At 41.1% G+C, this 17,173-nt stretch overlaps 1 protein-coding gene across 4 annotated transcripts in view; it reads right to left on the reverse strand.

Moving 5' to 3' along the window:
- Positions 1–17,173, reverse strand: part of LOC143283021 (synapse-associated protein 1-like) — a 57,239-nt gene that overhangs the window by 26,241 nt on the left and 13,825 nt on the right. For 3 of the 4 annotated variants that reach the window (XR_013055335.1, XR_013055334.1, XM_076589014.1), the window contains exons 6-7: positions 11,840–11,896; positions 8,862–8,906 (exon numbers count right to left, since the gene is read on the reverse strand). Coding sequence is in view for 2 of the 4 variants with exons in the window: in XM_076589014.1 (XP_076445129.1) it covers positions 8,862–8,906; positions 11,840–11,896 (102 nt within the window). In the remaining 2 variants the exon portion in view is untranslated. The remainder of the gene's footprint in view (positions 1–8,861; positions 8,907–11,839; positions 11,897–17,173) is intronic. The other variant, XM_076589015.1, reaches the window with a different exon arrangement.

Here is a 17,173-nt window from a genome sequence, read left to right on the forward strand (position 1 = left end):
CACACACACACGCACGCACGCGCGCGCGCACACACACACAGACACACACACATATAGTCATGGAACAATGAGGAGAGGGACGGAAGAGATGGCGGGAGGAAAGACACACACAAACACAAACATAGACACACCAAGAAACAAAACCCTATCCACAACACACACACACACACAAACCCAACAAAAAAAAACCACAACCAAAACACCAACAACACAAGGAATGAATGCGACCTGTTCAAAAACCCGCAATGAAAAAAACACAGGGGGTTGAATGACAACTTTGCTGTATGGGGGGGCGGGGGGGGGGGGGGGAACTCCTACTGTGCAGCAAAGTGATACACGGCCTACACACAAAGAAACACACAACAGCTATACAACGAGCCAGAGAAGGAAAGGAAGGAATGAGCTTTCAAGCGCCAGCTACACACACACGCGCGCGCGCGCGCACACACACACACACACGCACGCGCGCACACACACACAGACACACACACATATAGTCATGGAACAATGAGGAGAGAGACGGAAGAGATGGCGGGAGGAAAGACACACACACAAACATAGACACACCAAGAAACAAAACCCTATCCACAACACACACACACACAAACCCAACCAAAAAAAAACCACAACCAAAACACCAACAACACAAGGAATGAATGCGACCTGTTCAAAAACCCGCAATGAAAAGAACACTGGGGGTTGAATGACAACTTTGCTGTATATGGGGGGGGGGGGGGGGGGAGGGGGGGACTCCTACTGTGCAGCAAAGTGATACACGGCCTACACACAAAGAAACACACAACAGCTATACAACGAAGGAAAGGAAGGAATGAGCTTTCAAGCACCAGCTACACACACGCGCGCACGCTTACACAAACACACACGCGCTTACACACACACACACACACACACATATGTTGTCATGGAACAATGAGGAGAGGGACGGAAGAGATGGCGGGAGGAAAGGGGGGCCGCGTCGCGACACACTGCCGCATAATGTATAAGTGCTATAACAGTGCATGGCTTTCTTTTGGACTCGCTTGTGTAAACAAAGTGAGTCTATGTTTTAACCCGGTGTTCGGTTGTGTGTGTGTGTGTGTGTGTGTGTGTGTGTGTGTGTGTGTGTGTGTGTGTGTGTCCGTGGTAAACTTTAACACTGACATTTTCTCTGCAAATACTTTGTCAGTTGACACCAAATTAGGCATAAAAATAGGAAAAATTCAGTTCCTTCCAGTCATCTTGTTTAAAACAATATTGCACCCTCTGGGATGGGGAGAAAAAAAAAAAAAAAAAAAAAAAAAAAAAAAAAAAAAATGAAGGCCTAATTATATGCAAACTGCATTTACTGTTATATTTTTTGTATTCTCTAAACTTGGCACTTTAATATGATATTCTGACACAACAAGAGCAGTCATTATTATTTTTTGTTCAAACAGGAACTTCTCAGTTTTGCTAAGCATGTAAGTTTTATTTATTTTGCAAACGTTTTGGTGCAGATAGTAACAAGAGAGGCAAGGCCTTCAAGACTCACTTGTGATACACTTTAAAAAAAAAATCCCAGCTTTTTATGTAGTTGAGTATAATTTCAAAATGTAATGTTCAAGATGAGAAAGATCAGTTTAAAGCAAATTAAGTCCCCTAGCATTAATTACAGAGTAATTTCCCTTTTTTACTATCTGCACCTAAACGTTTGCAAAATAAAGAAAACTTCCATGCTTAGCAAAAGAAGTTCCTGTTTGAACAAAAAATGATAATATATATATATATATATATATATATTTTATGCCTTTAACAGCAACGATTGGACGTCGCCTTTGAATGCTATTTCCCCCAACGTCTCCACTGAATAGTCACGTTTCGATGGAATATATATATATCTAAGGAAAAAAAAGGAAAAAAAAAGATCGTAACTTATCGGTGAACAAGAAGGACCCTGCCCTCCTCTTCTCCCACCCCATGCACTCTGAGGTCTCCCTCGCCCTCCCTCCATACCACCTCCCTACCGCCCGTGCGCGTCCCAGCAGTTCAGTGCATGACGTCGGGATCCCGTCCCCTCGAGGATCCTTCACAGTGGGATGGAGACAAACTCTGTATTATTATTTAAGTGTCAAAGGAAAAGCTCGACCACGAAATACGACCACTGACTGTACCCTTGGTCCACCCCAAACCTCCCGAAACTCACCCCTCTAACTTCTAGTAGCCATACACTTGAGTGAAGTACGATGAGTCACTGACAGAAAAGGGACTCCCTACAACCCGTCCAAGGGCATGAGAAATCTTTCTCATTCACGCATACGCGGCGCGTGCACATACATAGATTTGACCCGGGTCGAGAGAGAGAGCTCCAATTCGCCAGGAAGCTGATGATTCCCCCCCCCATACCCCCTCCCCCACCCTACAGAAACCGGGTTTTTGTTGACAGATGGTTTGCACATCAATCTTCTCACTCGGTGTTTTCCCCCAGCGGAGTCCTACAAACTGCCACACGCGCGCTGGTACTGTGTCATCTCTTATTGTACAAATTTACATTCCGACTTGCTGCAGACTGGCGAAGAGCTTGTTTTTTTTTTTTTTTTCCCCAATATGTGTGTTTAATTTTCTATCATCATTATCAAAATCGTGTTTAAAAAAAAAAAAAAAAGTGTCTTTATTTATTTGTTATTATTTCAAAAGATAATCATTGCTAAACCCATGTTATTCTTAAAAAAAAAGAAAGAAAAAAAAGTAGGTGTTGCCCACTTGAGTAAGGTATCAACAACAGTACTGTCTGACTGACCATCTGCGCAGCACAAGACGCAACTGCTGTCCTGAGCATATCCACTGTGTGTGTGTGTGTGTGTGTGTGTTTAAATCATCCAACCAACACGGTTAATCAAAAGCCCTCTGGCAGATTTTCCTGGGAAGACCTACTGAATCCGTGCCAAGCCTCTCATTAATGTAGATGGCTGCACAGTACGTTGGTCAGTTAACAAACATTTGATAAACAGTTTGGAGAACATCCAACTTAGCTTAAAAGCCAGGGTATTATTATCATCAACCCTTTTTAATTTGCCTTCAGTGTATCAAAATCTACTGTCACTAACCTGTAAAAACAACTGTATCTACCACTATCAGAGAGAGAGAGAGAGAGAGAGAGAGAGAGAGAGAGAGAGAGATTTTGAAGACCCTGCATTCATCGTTATCCTCATTGCAATTATTTTGGTTCTGCTCTGTGCATTTGATTTATATATGAAAAAGAAGATATATGCAGACATAACTCTGCAACATGAAATCAAATATTAGCTGACATAATGAATAAATGTGTGTGTGTGTGTGTGTGTGTGTGTGTGTGTGTGTGTGTGTAACTCAGACAGGAAAAAGACCAGGCCAAGAGATTTATCCCTGCAACTGTTTTGTTACCTCTTGCAGTAAAACAAGTCAAAGAGCAGGTGACCCAAATTGTAGTGATGAGTGACTCCACCTACCACTTTACCATAAAAGTAACCCAGTCTGCTTGCTGCATGATACACACAGCACAGCAACATGAGACAAGAAAAGATTTCACCGCAGCCAAGAGATGCTGAACGACAAAGCAGATAGTATGAAAAACCAAGCGGGGACACACCCATAAAAGATGCAGAAGAAAAAGATACAAAGAAGAAATGTGGTAGAGGAGATGGAAGAAGGAGGTGATGATGATGAAGATGAGGGGGGGGGGGGGGGGGGGGGGGGAAGAAATTATAATGACCAAGAAAAAGATAGAAGGAGTATGAAATTCTTCCTATTTATTTTTTAAAACTGTAGATCAATTTAATGATGACCAATATATTTTGTGGGGCTGGGTCTTGGTTTGAGGTCTGAAGGATCATGTTTCGACTACAGCCCATTTCTTCTGTCTAGTTTCTTCTTCTTCAATGTATATATTTTTCTTGCTTTTGTAAATGTTTGTATATATTGGGGTATCCCCCCCCTCTCTCTCCCTCCGCCCCCCCACCCCCCCATATTTGTTTTTCTTCAACACTTCTGAATACAACAATGGATTAACCGCCACAAGTGACCCAGACACTGACAATGACAACGAACAGGAAGAAGTGGAAGAAGAGCAGAAGTTTTTATTAAAAAAAACAACAACAAAACAAACAACTCTAGTTTATCAACTCTTTCTCTTATGGGAAGTATGTATTGGTTTAAAACTGAAGAATCATGTTTCCACTACAAATATGTTTTACATTCTTTTTATTTTTTGGATAATTTTTCTTTTTCTTGCATGTTTGTAAATGGGTTATCCCCCCACTCTTTTAAATTTGTTTTATATTATCTTATTTCATTTATTTATTCATCTATCTATTTTGCTTTTCTTCCAACACTACTGAATAGCAAATGATTTACTTGCCACAGCTGGTACGGCTAACTTACCCAGACATTCTGAAAAGCCATTCAAAACGCACAACAAAAGAAAATCACAAAATGAAAACGAAAGAATAAAAACAGAGAGAGAGAGAGAGAGAGGTGAATACTGACGCTTCTGGGGACTCATAAACAATACTGTGTGTGTGTGTGTGTGTGTGAGTGAGAGAGAGTGAGAGAGATCGAGTAGCGTGACCTTGACCTGGCCAGAAGTGGCCCACATTGCAACCAATCGGAGGCACGATTACATTCTGCCAGCAACAGCTTTTTTATTTTTTGTTTTGTGTGTGTGTGTGTGTTCACGCGCGCAGAACTAGATCAGTGTGTGTGTGTGTGTGTGTGTGTGTGTGTGTGAAGAGCTAGATTTCTCTGTGTGTGTGTGTGTGTGTGTGTGTGTGTGTGTGTGTATGGAGAGAGAGAGGGAGATAGAGAAAGAGAGAGAGAGAGAGAGAGAGAGAGAGATGAACGGCGGGTAAACAAATTATTCAGAGAAGTCACAGGTCCAACGGCAGCAAGCTAGATCGATTCACTTTCTCTCTTCCGTGCACTTGCCAGCAGTACATGTGTGTTTGGCTTGTCGTTCGGTCATTGTTGCGCGAGTTCAGTGAGGAATTAGCAAGAGAACTAACAAATGCGTTTAAAAAAAAATTAAATCGATTCGCGAACGCACGTCCGCGCGCGTGTGTGAGTGCCTGTGTGTGAGTATGTGTGCGTTTATTCGCACGTGTGTGTGTGTGTGTGTGTGAGTTTCTGTGCATGTATGCGCATCAGTTGTTTTAAGTCTGTTGAGAGCTGTGGATATTCATACACGTGTATACGCGAACACAAAATGTGCAAATATGCCATTGAAAGCGAGAGAGAGAGAGAAAGAACCACGTAGATAAAAATTTTAACGGATATGGTTTTATTATTGTGGAGGGGAAGAAAATGGATGGGGAAAAATGGACGGCAAAAAACCAACAAAAAACAACTGCAGCATTACTCTACTAGTGTTGGCTGTAGCATGGACAAAAATAGTAGTCCTAACAAACAGACCGTGTACAACAATTCTGACAAACAATAATTTATGACATCATTTTCAAGTGCAAGTGGTTTCGTAACACAACAACAATTTTCTTTATTCTAAATTTCACACCATATTATCAGTAACATTATCTGCACGCTGGAGTAAAGAAATGATCACACATATTTCCAACCACTGTTTCAGAACTTTTCTGGACATAATTATAACAACGCCATTCATCTGTCCACAGCGATTTCATACCATCCCAAAATTGAAAATGGATAAATACACTGATATCATTTGAGGACTCCTGAACTGACGTACGGCTGTGAAAGAAACCTGTTAACAGCAAGACAGAACCCCAAGGCTGGAAACGAACCCACCAACCTGACACAAAGTCTCTATATGGTTCTCGCGATGAAACACCAGTATTTCTTTGTTTATAAAAAGTTTCCTGAGATTTTCAGAGACTTTTGAGTAAATCTATGGAAGTTATATCTGTTTCTCCACAGTATGCTATATTTCATCTTAAACTGCTGGATCAATTAAGGAAATGTATCTATTTGGATCAATAAATTCACACTTTTGTTGTTGTTGAAAAATGTAAACTTCAAGCAAGTTTTACTTTGGTATATGCAAACAATGTACCATCTTAAATGATCTTTATTTAAAAAAAGACCAAAAAAAAAAAGACCAAAAACAAAACACCCCCCCCCCCCCCCCCCCCCAAAAAAAACCCGAAGGTGCTTCCATTGCAATAGTCTTTTACATTTTTTTTTTGGGGTCAAGTAATCAAAACAGGCTGATGGCTGCTTATTTATCTCTTGAATTCCATATACAGCCAAAACTAATACTGCATGCATCAGCTTTTCATGAAAAGCATGCGTGTGCTATCCACCAAGGGCATACCAACAATGCAGGGGAAGAATTGGGGGGGAGGGGGGGGCAGTGCTCTTGTGGCTGCATCCAGTATTATACTGCACATGTCAGCCATCAGACTGGTCTATCAAAAAAACCAAAAAAAAAAAAAAAACCCACAAAAAAACAAGAGACATAAACAAGGGCTGGCAACTATCAACAAGGGACACACTGCTATCAACAAGGGACACATCCGAAATGCACAGAGAGAGAATGGGGGACAGTGCTGAAGTCAGCAAATACCCTAATCCTGAAAAAAAAAAAACCCAAAAAAACAACAACTCCACTTGATGATTGCAGTGTTGTTGCACAGAGTCTGTCATGCCATATCTCTCTCTACCAGTGGCTCCATGATAATGTGCACAGGTTGTTGTGCAACGTTTTAAAGCGCTCGATTGCCCAACTCCAAATCAGTGCATCCCAGACTTGCGCAATAAAACGTACACAGAAACACACAAATAAACTTAGGAAATAAAAGTTTCTCAGTGTTTTTTTTAATATACATATCATATATATATATATATATATATATATATATATATATATATATATATATATATATATAGTGGTGATGGAGGTCTAGTCTACCTGCGAGTGCATGTTTAATATCTTTACCTATCAACTCTTCCTGAATGAAGCGCTGGAGGTGAAAATGTGATATGGCTTTTAGAATAAATTTATGAGTAAACAGCAAGTGTGGGGTTAAAAGAAAAAAAAGAAGATTTTAATCTCTATCTTTTTGTCTAAATATGTGAGTGCATTCATGCTTGTGTGCACGCAAGCGAAGGGGAAGTGTTGAGGTCATTAGCTTTTCACTTCATACTCCTGTCTTAAGACTGGGGCAAAAAAGCCTGTTGAATGTCTGCTGAATATTTCATCACTCCTGGCCTCCACTGATGGGGTTTGGCGCCATGACGGGATGAGGCGGAGGTAAAACAGACATAAAAAAAAGAAAGAAAGAACACCCCCCCCCCCCCAACCCCCTTCTGTCTGTATGCAAAGGAAAAGGACGCAGATTAATTCATATAGTTGTTAAGCACCAACGGGAAGCAGAAATATTGAAAATATTGTGTTGTAGCCCGTATTTCTTTTAACAGTAATGAAAATTTTTTTTTCAAGCAAAAGATCTCACTCAAGAGAAAACATTAATTCCAGCAGTCTGAAAAGCGATGCCAAATCATATCACAACACATAACATACTGACACAGCCAAACTGATTGCACAGGGGGCATCTCTGTGCTGAAAAGCTGCCAAAGCTAAAACCATCATGCCTTTTAGATAGATTCGCTTTCAGCACAGAGCAAGAACAGCCGTGTGGTGAGGGGTGGAGAGAGAGAGAGGCGGATGGAAATCACCAGGAAGGGAAGTGCTGAAAGCTGTTCCAATTCTGTCCCAAGAGGGCGAGGTGTTCCCATGCTGGAAACGAGGACCGAGGGGGAGCACCCACCACCAGTGGGGAATCGATCCAAAATAATGACGGGCGCAATAGCCGAGTGGTTAAAGCGTTGGACTTTAAGTCTGAGGGTCCCGGGTTCGAATCACGGTGACAGCGGCTGGTGGGTAAAGGGTGGAGATTTTTACGATTTCCCAGGTCAACATATGTGCAGACCTGCTTAGTGCCTGAACCCCCTTCGTGTGTAAACGCATGCAGAAGATCTAATACGCATGTTAAAGATCCTGTAATCCATGTCAGCGTTCGGTGGGTTATGGAAACAAGAACATACCCAGTATGCACACCCCCGAAAACGGAGTATGGCTGCCTACATGGCGGGGTAAAAACGGTCATACACGTAAAAGCCCACTCGTGTGCATACGAGTGAACGCAGAAGAAGAAGAAGAAGAAGATCCAAAATAATGGATCAGTAGAACACCCAGTCAGTGTCATGCAATCACTGACCAGAGTCAGCCACGACTGATGCAGACTAAAGTAAACATCTGGTGTGGCACTGTGTTCTTTATTTCTGTATTTATTTTTTAAGGCGAGGTGAGGAGGAACTGTTGTTGATTTTAAACACACCCACACACCCACACCCACACACCCTTACATGTTCATGCACATCTGGTGCAAAAGGAACTAACTACACAAAAACAACCTTTTCCTAACTCCCCAAAACAACTGTCAGTGCAACTGATTTACCAAATGCTTGCATGTGACACCAGACTGACCAGTGAAAAGCTAAAAACACCAAAATCAAATCAAGTCAAGTTATGGTGCTTAGAGCCAAAAAAAAAAACCCACCCTCACTATGACTGCCAGATGTTGTGGCAAAGCAAATCAACACATTCTGTCCAGTTTAAAAAAAAAAAAAAAAAAAATCAGGTTGATATGCAGGTGTGCAATGCTCACTCATGCAACCATTTGTCAAATGTTCGCAAAACAAGCAGCGATGCTTTGAAAAATCTCAATGAATCATCGACTAATTCCAGTTAGTAGACAAAGCAAACAGCACGGTGGTCACTGTTAATGTTATGTTCCCTGTTAAAAAAACAAACCAACCAACCCCGCAACAAACAAACAAACACAAAAACCCCACTCGCATTGCTCAGACTTTACCTTCAGGTTTCGCCTCAGTATTTGAGACTGACTCAGCAGCAGAGTCTGCAAATCATGTAAACTTGCAAATTTACCTGTTCTGCTGCGAGGCGACTTGTTCGGTGGATCAGAACTAAGCTCATGCGTGCATCACCATTATGAAGACTTAATAGAAATGGAGATGCATCATAAAGTATTTCGCTTTCATTCTCTGGGATATTGGAAACCTAAAAGAGTATGTATATATATATATATATATATATATATATATATATTAGGAAGAAAATACACGTGTCATCTGAACCTAAAAGAGATAGAATAGGATATATAATATACCATGAATAGGTTATATAATATATATGTATATATGTAAAGGAAGAAGATACAGCCACTGCTGCAGCTGTTGAGAAGAGGCAGGCCAGAAAGTCACGGGCAAACAAGCTCCCTGACAATGATATGCCTGTCTTTGTCTGCCCCAACTGTCAGCGAACATTTCATTTCGTGCGCAGATTGGACTATTCAGCCATCTGCGCACTCACAGATAGATTCATGAGCATCCTTCCCCCCACCCCACCACCACCCTCCCCCCATCCCCCATCTGGATGACAACGATGGTCATCATCGATCTCGATGGACACACCATATATATGTAAAGGAAGAAGATACATGTGTCATCTGTTCTTGCTGTTTCTCTTTCTTCTTTTATTGGTCATCTTGCAAGTCTCTTAAGTGGGTGTTATATATATATATATATATATATGTGTATGTGTATGTGTATGTGTGTGTGTGTGTGTGTGTGTGTGTGTATATATATATTATGAAGTAATTTCCTTTCATTCTATGTGATATGAGAATCTGAGAGACAGAAAGAAGATATTCTGGACAAGGGGGGGAGGGGGGGGAGGAGAGAGAGAGAGAGAGAGAGAGAGAGAGAGAGGAGTATAATCTCAACAAATGTCATATCTGTTGATTTACATGCACTGGGACGAAACAAAATGTGACACTGTCCACTGTGTGGAATGTGGCTGTCTGTGAAGGTGCTTAACAAAAACAACACCCCCCAAAAAAAACAAAACAAAACAACAACAACAAAAATAACGAAACAAACCAAACAACAACAACCATCTCTTGTTCACACTGGCTCAGCTGGTTTTGAAATACAAACATGTCTCCAAGTTACCTCTAAGATGTCACTTGGCGCCATTCTACAGGTGTGTACATGTGTACATGTGCGCACACATGCACGTATGTGTGTGTGTGTGTGTGTGTGTGTGTGTACAAAATGTTTGTGTGACTGTGTGTGTGTGTGCGTGTGTGCCTGTCTGTATGAATCAATATATGCTCGTTCATGTGCATGCAAGTGTGTATCATGTTTTGTACATTCAGTGATGCACACTGCAACACAGTCATACACAACAGTCATCAACTTACTGCCACTGCATGTCCCCACCACCACCACCGCCACTACCCCATGTTGGAGTTCTCCTGGCACCAGCTGACATGACGTGAACTTTAAAGTGACAGGAAACCATACCCAAAATAAAGACACTGCTCTAGACATGTATCTCCAAACACAACAGTACAGGCTGACCCTGCTGTCAGCAGACAAGATGTGACTGCAAGCCTCTCCATCACACAAAAGGCCTTTGTTGGACCAGGTAGCCTGGTATAGTAGGCTATGTTTATAATTATATTCAAATGTTTCTTAATTCTTTCTGTTTTTACATTAAGAATACTAGTTATTACACCACAGCCCATGCATTATGAAATATATATATATATATAAAAAAGGATAAACTTTTTTCGGATGGGGCCCACGTTTTTCATACTTTTTTTCTCTCCAAAGTTGCTGAGTTGCAAAACTCCCCCCCCCCCTCCCCCCCACTACTGAAACTCATCCCCCTCCCCCCCCTGCATTTCCCAACACACAGATGGTTACACTAGTTACAGCCACTAAAATCCCATGTAAAGAAAAGCGTGGACATCACACAAAACAGCTTTATGTTCGCTATGACGACTTAACAGTCAGCAAACCCCTGTTTCACTTTTCAGCTAACTGTGCAGGATCCAGTATACTTGATGACTCAGAAAGAAACACACACACACACACACACACACCTGTACATGCACACGCAAGGAATACCAGTCAAAAACAAACGAGCAATAATCAGAACAAACAAGATTTTCTAACTGGAGTATCAATGAACTTAAGTCATTGTAGACGTGAAGTAATAAGCTGAGGATAATAAAAATAGAAAAAAAAGAAAAAGAAAAAAGAAAAAAAAAAGAAAAAAAAAGAAGAAAAAAAAAAAGGTGAATAAGGAAACTCTCTAGCAAGGAACAGTGATCATCTGACTGCAACCCTCTTGCAAAGAACAGAAATCAAAACAGAGCTTAGGACAGATTGTTATAATCTTTTTATGTCTTATGTCTACTTTTAGTATGCTATTTTATGCCTTATTTTTTATTTTTTTTTAATTCATATCCTTTAACTGATTTTGTGTTGCACATGTATGGCTGTGATGATGTATGAATGATTTACTCTGAGTTACTTTTTAAAGGTTTCTGTTGTGTTGTTGTTATCTACCGTGATTATTTATTGTATGCATGGGTTGCCATCTGAACATTTTGTCTTTTATATACACATGTTGAATGACTGTGATTTCCGTGTATTGTTTACATGTTTTACACCACAAATGAATTTCTCATGTTGAGATAAAGTATTCTGTAATCTGTAATTATACAACCCACCCAAGAGAACTTGCAAGATGACCAATAAAAGAAGAAAGAGAAGTCGCAAAGACCAATGACACATGTATCTTCTTCCTTTACCTTCATGTGTGTGTGTGTGTGTGTGTGTGTGTGTGTGTGTACACACACATGCACACACACACACACATCAAGAAACTGGTCCATCAAACCATCCCTATACACAGATACTCACCCCCCCATACCCAACCCCTCAATCATGCATGTATAAAAGGAAACAAACAACAGACCTTTCTGTTCACTGCTGTCTGAGGACCTTCTCGAGCTACTGCTGGACCGACTGTCACCTGAAACACAACAGGAATATAATATTTACAATATTATATATATATATAGTAATATACTGAAAGTTTTAAATCATTACGCAGCAACAGAAGATACCGGAGCACACAGTTTTCATTTCTGTTTTCATAAGCTGATAGAAAGATCCACAGACCCTTCACAACCCCCACCTCACCACCACCACCCCTCCTGAGTTGTTCAGGTATTTTGCCAAACACATAACTCAACCTACAGACTGAAGCTTTCCAGCTTCCACTGGAGAGAGAAAATAAGGGAAACCATTGACATGGATATGTTAACTGTGTGTGTGTGTGTGTGTGTGTGTGTGCACTTTGTTTCAATTTCAGTTTCTGAATGAGGTGTCACTACATTCAGACAAATCCATATATGTTACACGGCATCTGCTGTGCAGATGCCTAACCAGTAGCATGATGTAATGTGCTCGTCAGGATTTGAGTGCATACATTTATATATATATATATATGTGTATCTGTATATCAATCAGAGTACATTTGGTTTAAACATTTTTAATATCAAGAAACAAGGTGCAATACAGCGTTCAATTAAGAAGACTTGAGCAACAACAAGCATGAGCTTATATCATGCTCGTTCATATGTAACAAGCAATATACAAATGCAATGGCGAAAATACACACATTATTTGACAATGAAAAGAAGGTTGATGTGCAAGACAAAATCAGAGTACATTTCTTACAGACTTTCTGCCAGAGGACAACACTTAAATTGTCATGGGTTCTTTTTCTTTGCCCCAAGTGTGTACTGCACATGGGACGTCATTTTAGCATCTCTTCCGAATGACTTGATGCTCAGTTTGACTTTCCAGTCAACCATGGGAGAAAGGGTCAGACCAGGACTCAAACCATGACCCTCACAGTAACAAGACACTGGGACTGCACTGGGACTCTGGCAGACAATGTGATGGAGGAGTCTCCCGTCGGTCCGACGAATGAGTAGGCAGGGCAGGCTTATCTGTCGGTGTGTGTCACTACATTCAGACAAATCCATATATGTTACACGGCATCTGCTGTGCAGATGCCTAACCAGTAGCATGATGTAATGTGCTCATCAGGATTTGAGTGCATACATTTATATATATATATATATATATATATGTATGTATGTATGTATGTATATTTGTATATCAATCGTTTCTTACAGACTTTCTACCAGAGGACAACACTTAAATTATCATGAGTTCTTTTTCTTTGCCCCAAGTGTGTACTGCACATGGGATGTCACTTTAGCATCTCTTCCGAATGACTTGATGCTCAGTTTGATTTTCCAGTCAAAACATGGGAGAAAGGGTCAGACCAGGACTCAAACCATGACCCTCACAGTAACAAGACACTGGGACTGCACTGGGACTCTGGCAGACAATGTGATGGAGTCTCCCGTCGGTCCGACGAATGAGTAGGCAGGCAGGCTTATCTGTCAGTGTGGTGTGTCCTCATATGGGAGAAGAGGCCCGATTCTGGATGCGCAGTACTTCCCCACAGGTGTTGCAAGGGAAAACGTCTCCAGAAGTTGAGCCCTGCTTCCTTCGCTCACGCTTCTCCTTAATGGCCAGCGTTCTCTTGTTTTCAAGTGTCTTTATGCCACTAGAGCACAGCATCCTCCAGTGACAGCGGTCAAGGGCATCAGTTTCCCAGGAAGCGATGTCTATGTCACAGGCTTTGAGGTTTGTCTTCAAGGTGTCCTTGAAGCGCTTGCAGTGTCTTCCAAGTTCACGGTGGCCTTCCTTCAGCTGGCCATACAAAAGCATCTTCAGGATCTAATGTACATGCATAACAATATACATGGAAAACAATGTTAATGAATGACATTGTTCATTAATAACCTGAGAAGGCAACTGGAAAGATAACTGTTAAAAAACAAAACAAAAAGAAACCTGAATGAACAAATTAGAAAAAAAAAGACCAGAAGATATAAGGCCCCACTATCCAAACACACAAATATGAAACACCCATACATAAATACATTGCTTCCTTTTTTGCTGCCCACAGGCACATGAAGGCCTCATCATCCACACACAAATCCATCATTCACACACACATACACATGCTTGCACACACATGCACACACATGCATACACACACACACACACACACACAGCCACACACATTCATGCACATTCACAGTAGGTTATGGGTGCTGCCAGTGTATTTAAGCGTTTGGGGGAAGTTCCCCCCAAAACTGCCCCATTCTGAAGTCTGCGCTTTGTTGGTGTGAAATTCTTTTTATCAATAATGGCCATTGTCTTTCCTTTCAAGTATGATGTGCAATTGCTTCCCACAGATCTCCATCCTTTCTTTTTCTTCTCTCCTTGGAGTCAGAGGTGACCGACGGGCGCAACAGCCGAATGGTTAAAGCGTTGGACTTTCAATCTGAGGGTCCCGGGTTCGAATCACGGTAACGGCGCCTGGTGGGTAAAGTGTGGAGATTTTAACGATCTCCCAGGTCAACATATATGCAGACCTGCTAGTGCCTGAACCCCCTTCGTGTGTGTATATGCAAGCAGAAGATCAAATACGCACATTAAAGATCCTGTAATCCATGTCAGCGTTTGGTGGGTTATGGAAACAGAACATACCCAGCATGCACACCCCCGAAACGAGTATGGCTGCCTACATGGCGGGGTAAAAACGGTCATACATGTAAAAGCCCACTCGTGTGCATACGAGTGAACACAGAAGAAGAAGAAGGAGTCAGAGGTGACCAATGGTGTGACGGTGCAAACACACACGTATTTACATGACAAAATAGCCACACACTTCTTCCATCTCTTACACGTACACACACACACACATGCATCTTCACATGGGGAACAATCCACCCTGAATCATCTCAGTTTGACAGGACTATAGAACCTGTGCACAATAAGAAAGGAGCATCGGTATCATTACTCAGGAGTTGAAAGAAAGAGAATGTAACAGAGAGAGAGAGAGAGAGAGAGAGAGAGAGAGAGAGAGAGAGAGAGAGAGAATGAATGAATGAATGAATGAATGAATCTTTATTTTCCAACGGTGAAGATATTAGCACTTTGGCCGACTTACACATCTGCTGTTGTTCTAAGAGACACACAAACATGTGCGCATATAAATGTAGTTATACTGAATACTTAATACATGTATAATGTACGAGTATAACACAGCGTCAAACTGAGAGACACAACATCACTCACATCTGTACGGAACGGAAGCGAGTAACACACACACGCACACACAGAGAGAGAGAGAGAGACAACTCTGCTTTCAATTTAGATTAGTATACATGTAGCGATGTACCTAGAAAAGCTGTTTTATGAAAAAATAGTATACAACCAACACCGCCACCCCAAATCATATGCTTATATCATGGTCACACATTTTCATGACTATTTTGCCATTTTGCCCGTGTCAAGAGGGTGGGTTGGGGGATCCGGTAGTGGCAGTTCAGGGACAATTATGTTGGCAATATCTTGAGTATGAAAGACAAGTTATCGCCGTGAAACATGTATGTCTGCTAGAACCCAAAAGAGAGGTTATGCAATTCATGGAACAAACAGATCAATTAATATACAGAGAGAGAGAGAGAGAGAGAGAGAGAGAGAGAGATCGAGAGATCAGAAAAAAAAGGACTATCAGACAAACAACTTGCAACAAGTTGAGCAGCCCCCCCCCCCCATCCCTCTCAATCTCCTTGCTTCCACAGTCACACTACTCCTCTCTGCAACTGCCTTCTTTTCCAAGAGCTGCAAATGAGATACGCCGACATGATAAAACAACGCCACAGTCAGAGAGAGAGCTCTGTGTGTGTGTGTGTGCCCTACATATCCAGCTAGCTGGCCAACTCACATAATTTCCATCCAAAGCAATGCATGCATACATGTTAAGGCCGGGCCGCCATAATGGCAGCGCGGCCGTACCTTACAACAAAAAAAAAGGAATGAGGATGAAGGTGAAGCAGTGTATTTATCAGGCAGGTGATCGCTTGCTGGAGTGAACTGTTCAATGTTAGTGGAGCACGAATTACAGGCATTATGATTAAACAGGTTTACTAGGACAGGAAGAGACAAAACAGGGATGGATGGATGGATGGAGGGAAGATGGGTGGTGGGTGGGGATTGGAAAAAAGGGAAAGAGGGAAGGATAGCAGGAAACAGAGGGTGGGAGGAAGGGAGGCAGAGAGACAGAGAGACAAAGAGACAGAGAGAGAGAGAGAGAGAGAGAGAGAGAGAGAGAGAGACAGACAGACAGACAGACGGACAGAGATATGAAGATATGATGACCTATTTTTTATTTTATTTTTCATGTTATTGTACTACAACATTTAATCAAGTACCAATAAATTGAAAAAGACACCTATTGCTATTTCTTTTATGCACAAGTGATTCCAGTTTACATCATATATATATATATATATATATATATATATATATATATCTAGAAAGTTTAAGGCTAAAAACAACAACAAACATTTGATGTCTGTCAGCTGTTGTTAGCTATACCTGTCTTAAATTAAAAAAAAAAAAAGTTGTTAAAACAGTGAGTATGCATAAATCTTTTCCAGTGTTCATCTCGTGTCAACATCTATACAGATGGGTCATAAATGCTAATGTTCAGTTTTACCTGATAAAATTTGTAGTAGTCTTCCACTTTAAGTGATATTATATTGTATGCACATCATACAGCGTGTTGTACGCCTGCTTTTAAATTTCCAACAGCTTTTTTTAAAATTATGCAATGAATACACTCCAAAGACTGCCCAGAGTAAAGTCCAGTTGGTGTTTAAAGTGATCCATATGTTAGATGTCAGTATCTGTGTGTGTGTGTGTGTGTGTGTGTGTGTGTGTGTGTGTGTGTTGTGTGTGTGTGTGTGTGTGTGTGTGTGTGTGTGTGTGTGTTCACAATCAACAAATATAAACATAATTCTTCTGTTGCCCCATAAATCACACAAATGCAGGAGCTGTGAATCCTCCTGCCTGTGCCAATATAAAGACATCAGAGAAAAATGCAAAGAAAAGAACAGCAGTTTTGTTCACTTGGATTTAAAGAAAAGCAGGGATGGGATTTGTGTGGGAATGGGAGTCACTTGGCTGGTTGGTACATGTATGTATGCAACAACAAGAGAATTCTATACTCGTGTGTTTGATCTCAAATGATGCGTGATTGATACTTGAATTTTAAACATGTATGCACCAGTGTTTTATAGAAGTCTTGGGATTCCTCTCTCTCTCTCTCTCTCTCTGTGTGTGTGTGTGTGTGTGTGTGTGTGTGTGTAAA

This window comes from Babylonia areolata, chromosome 6, assembly GCF_041734735.1.
Source record: "Babylonia areolata isolate BAREFJ2019XMU chromosome 6, ASM4173473v1, whole genome shotgun sequence".
NCBI classification, from domain to species: Eukaryota; Metazoa; Mollusca; class Gastropoda; order Neogastropoda; family Buccinidae; genus Babylonia; species Babylonia areolata.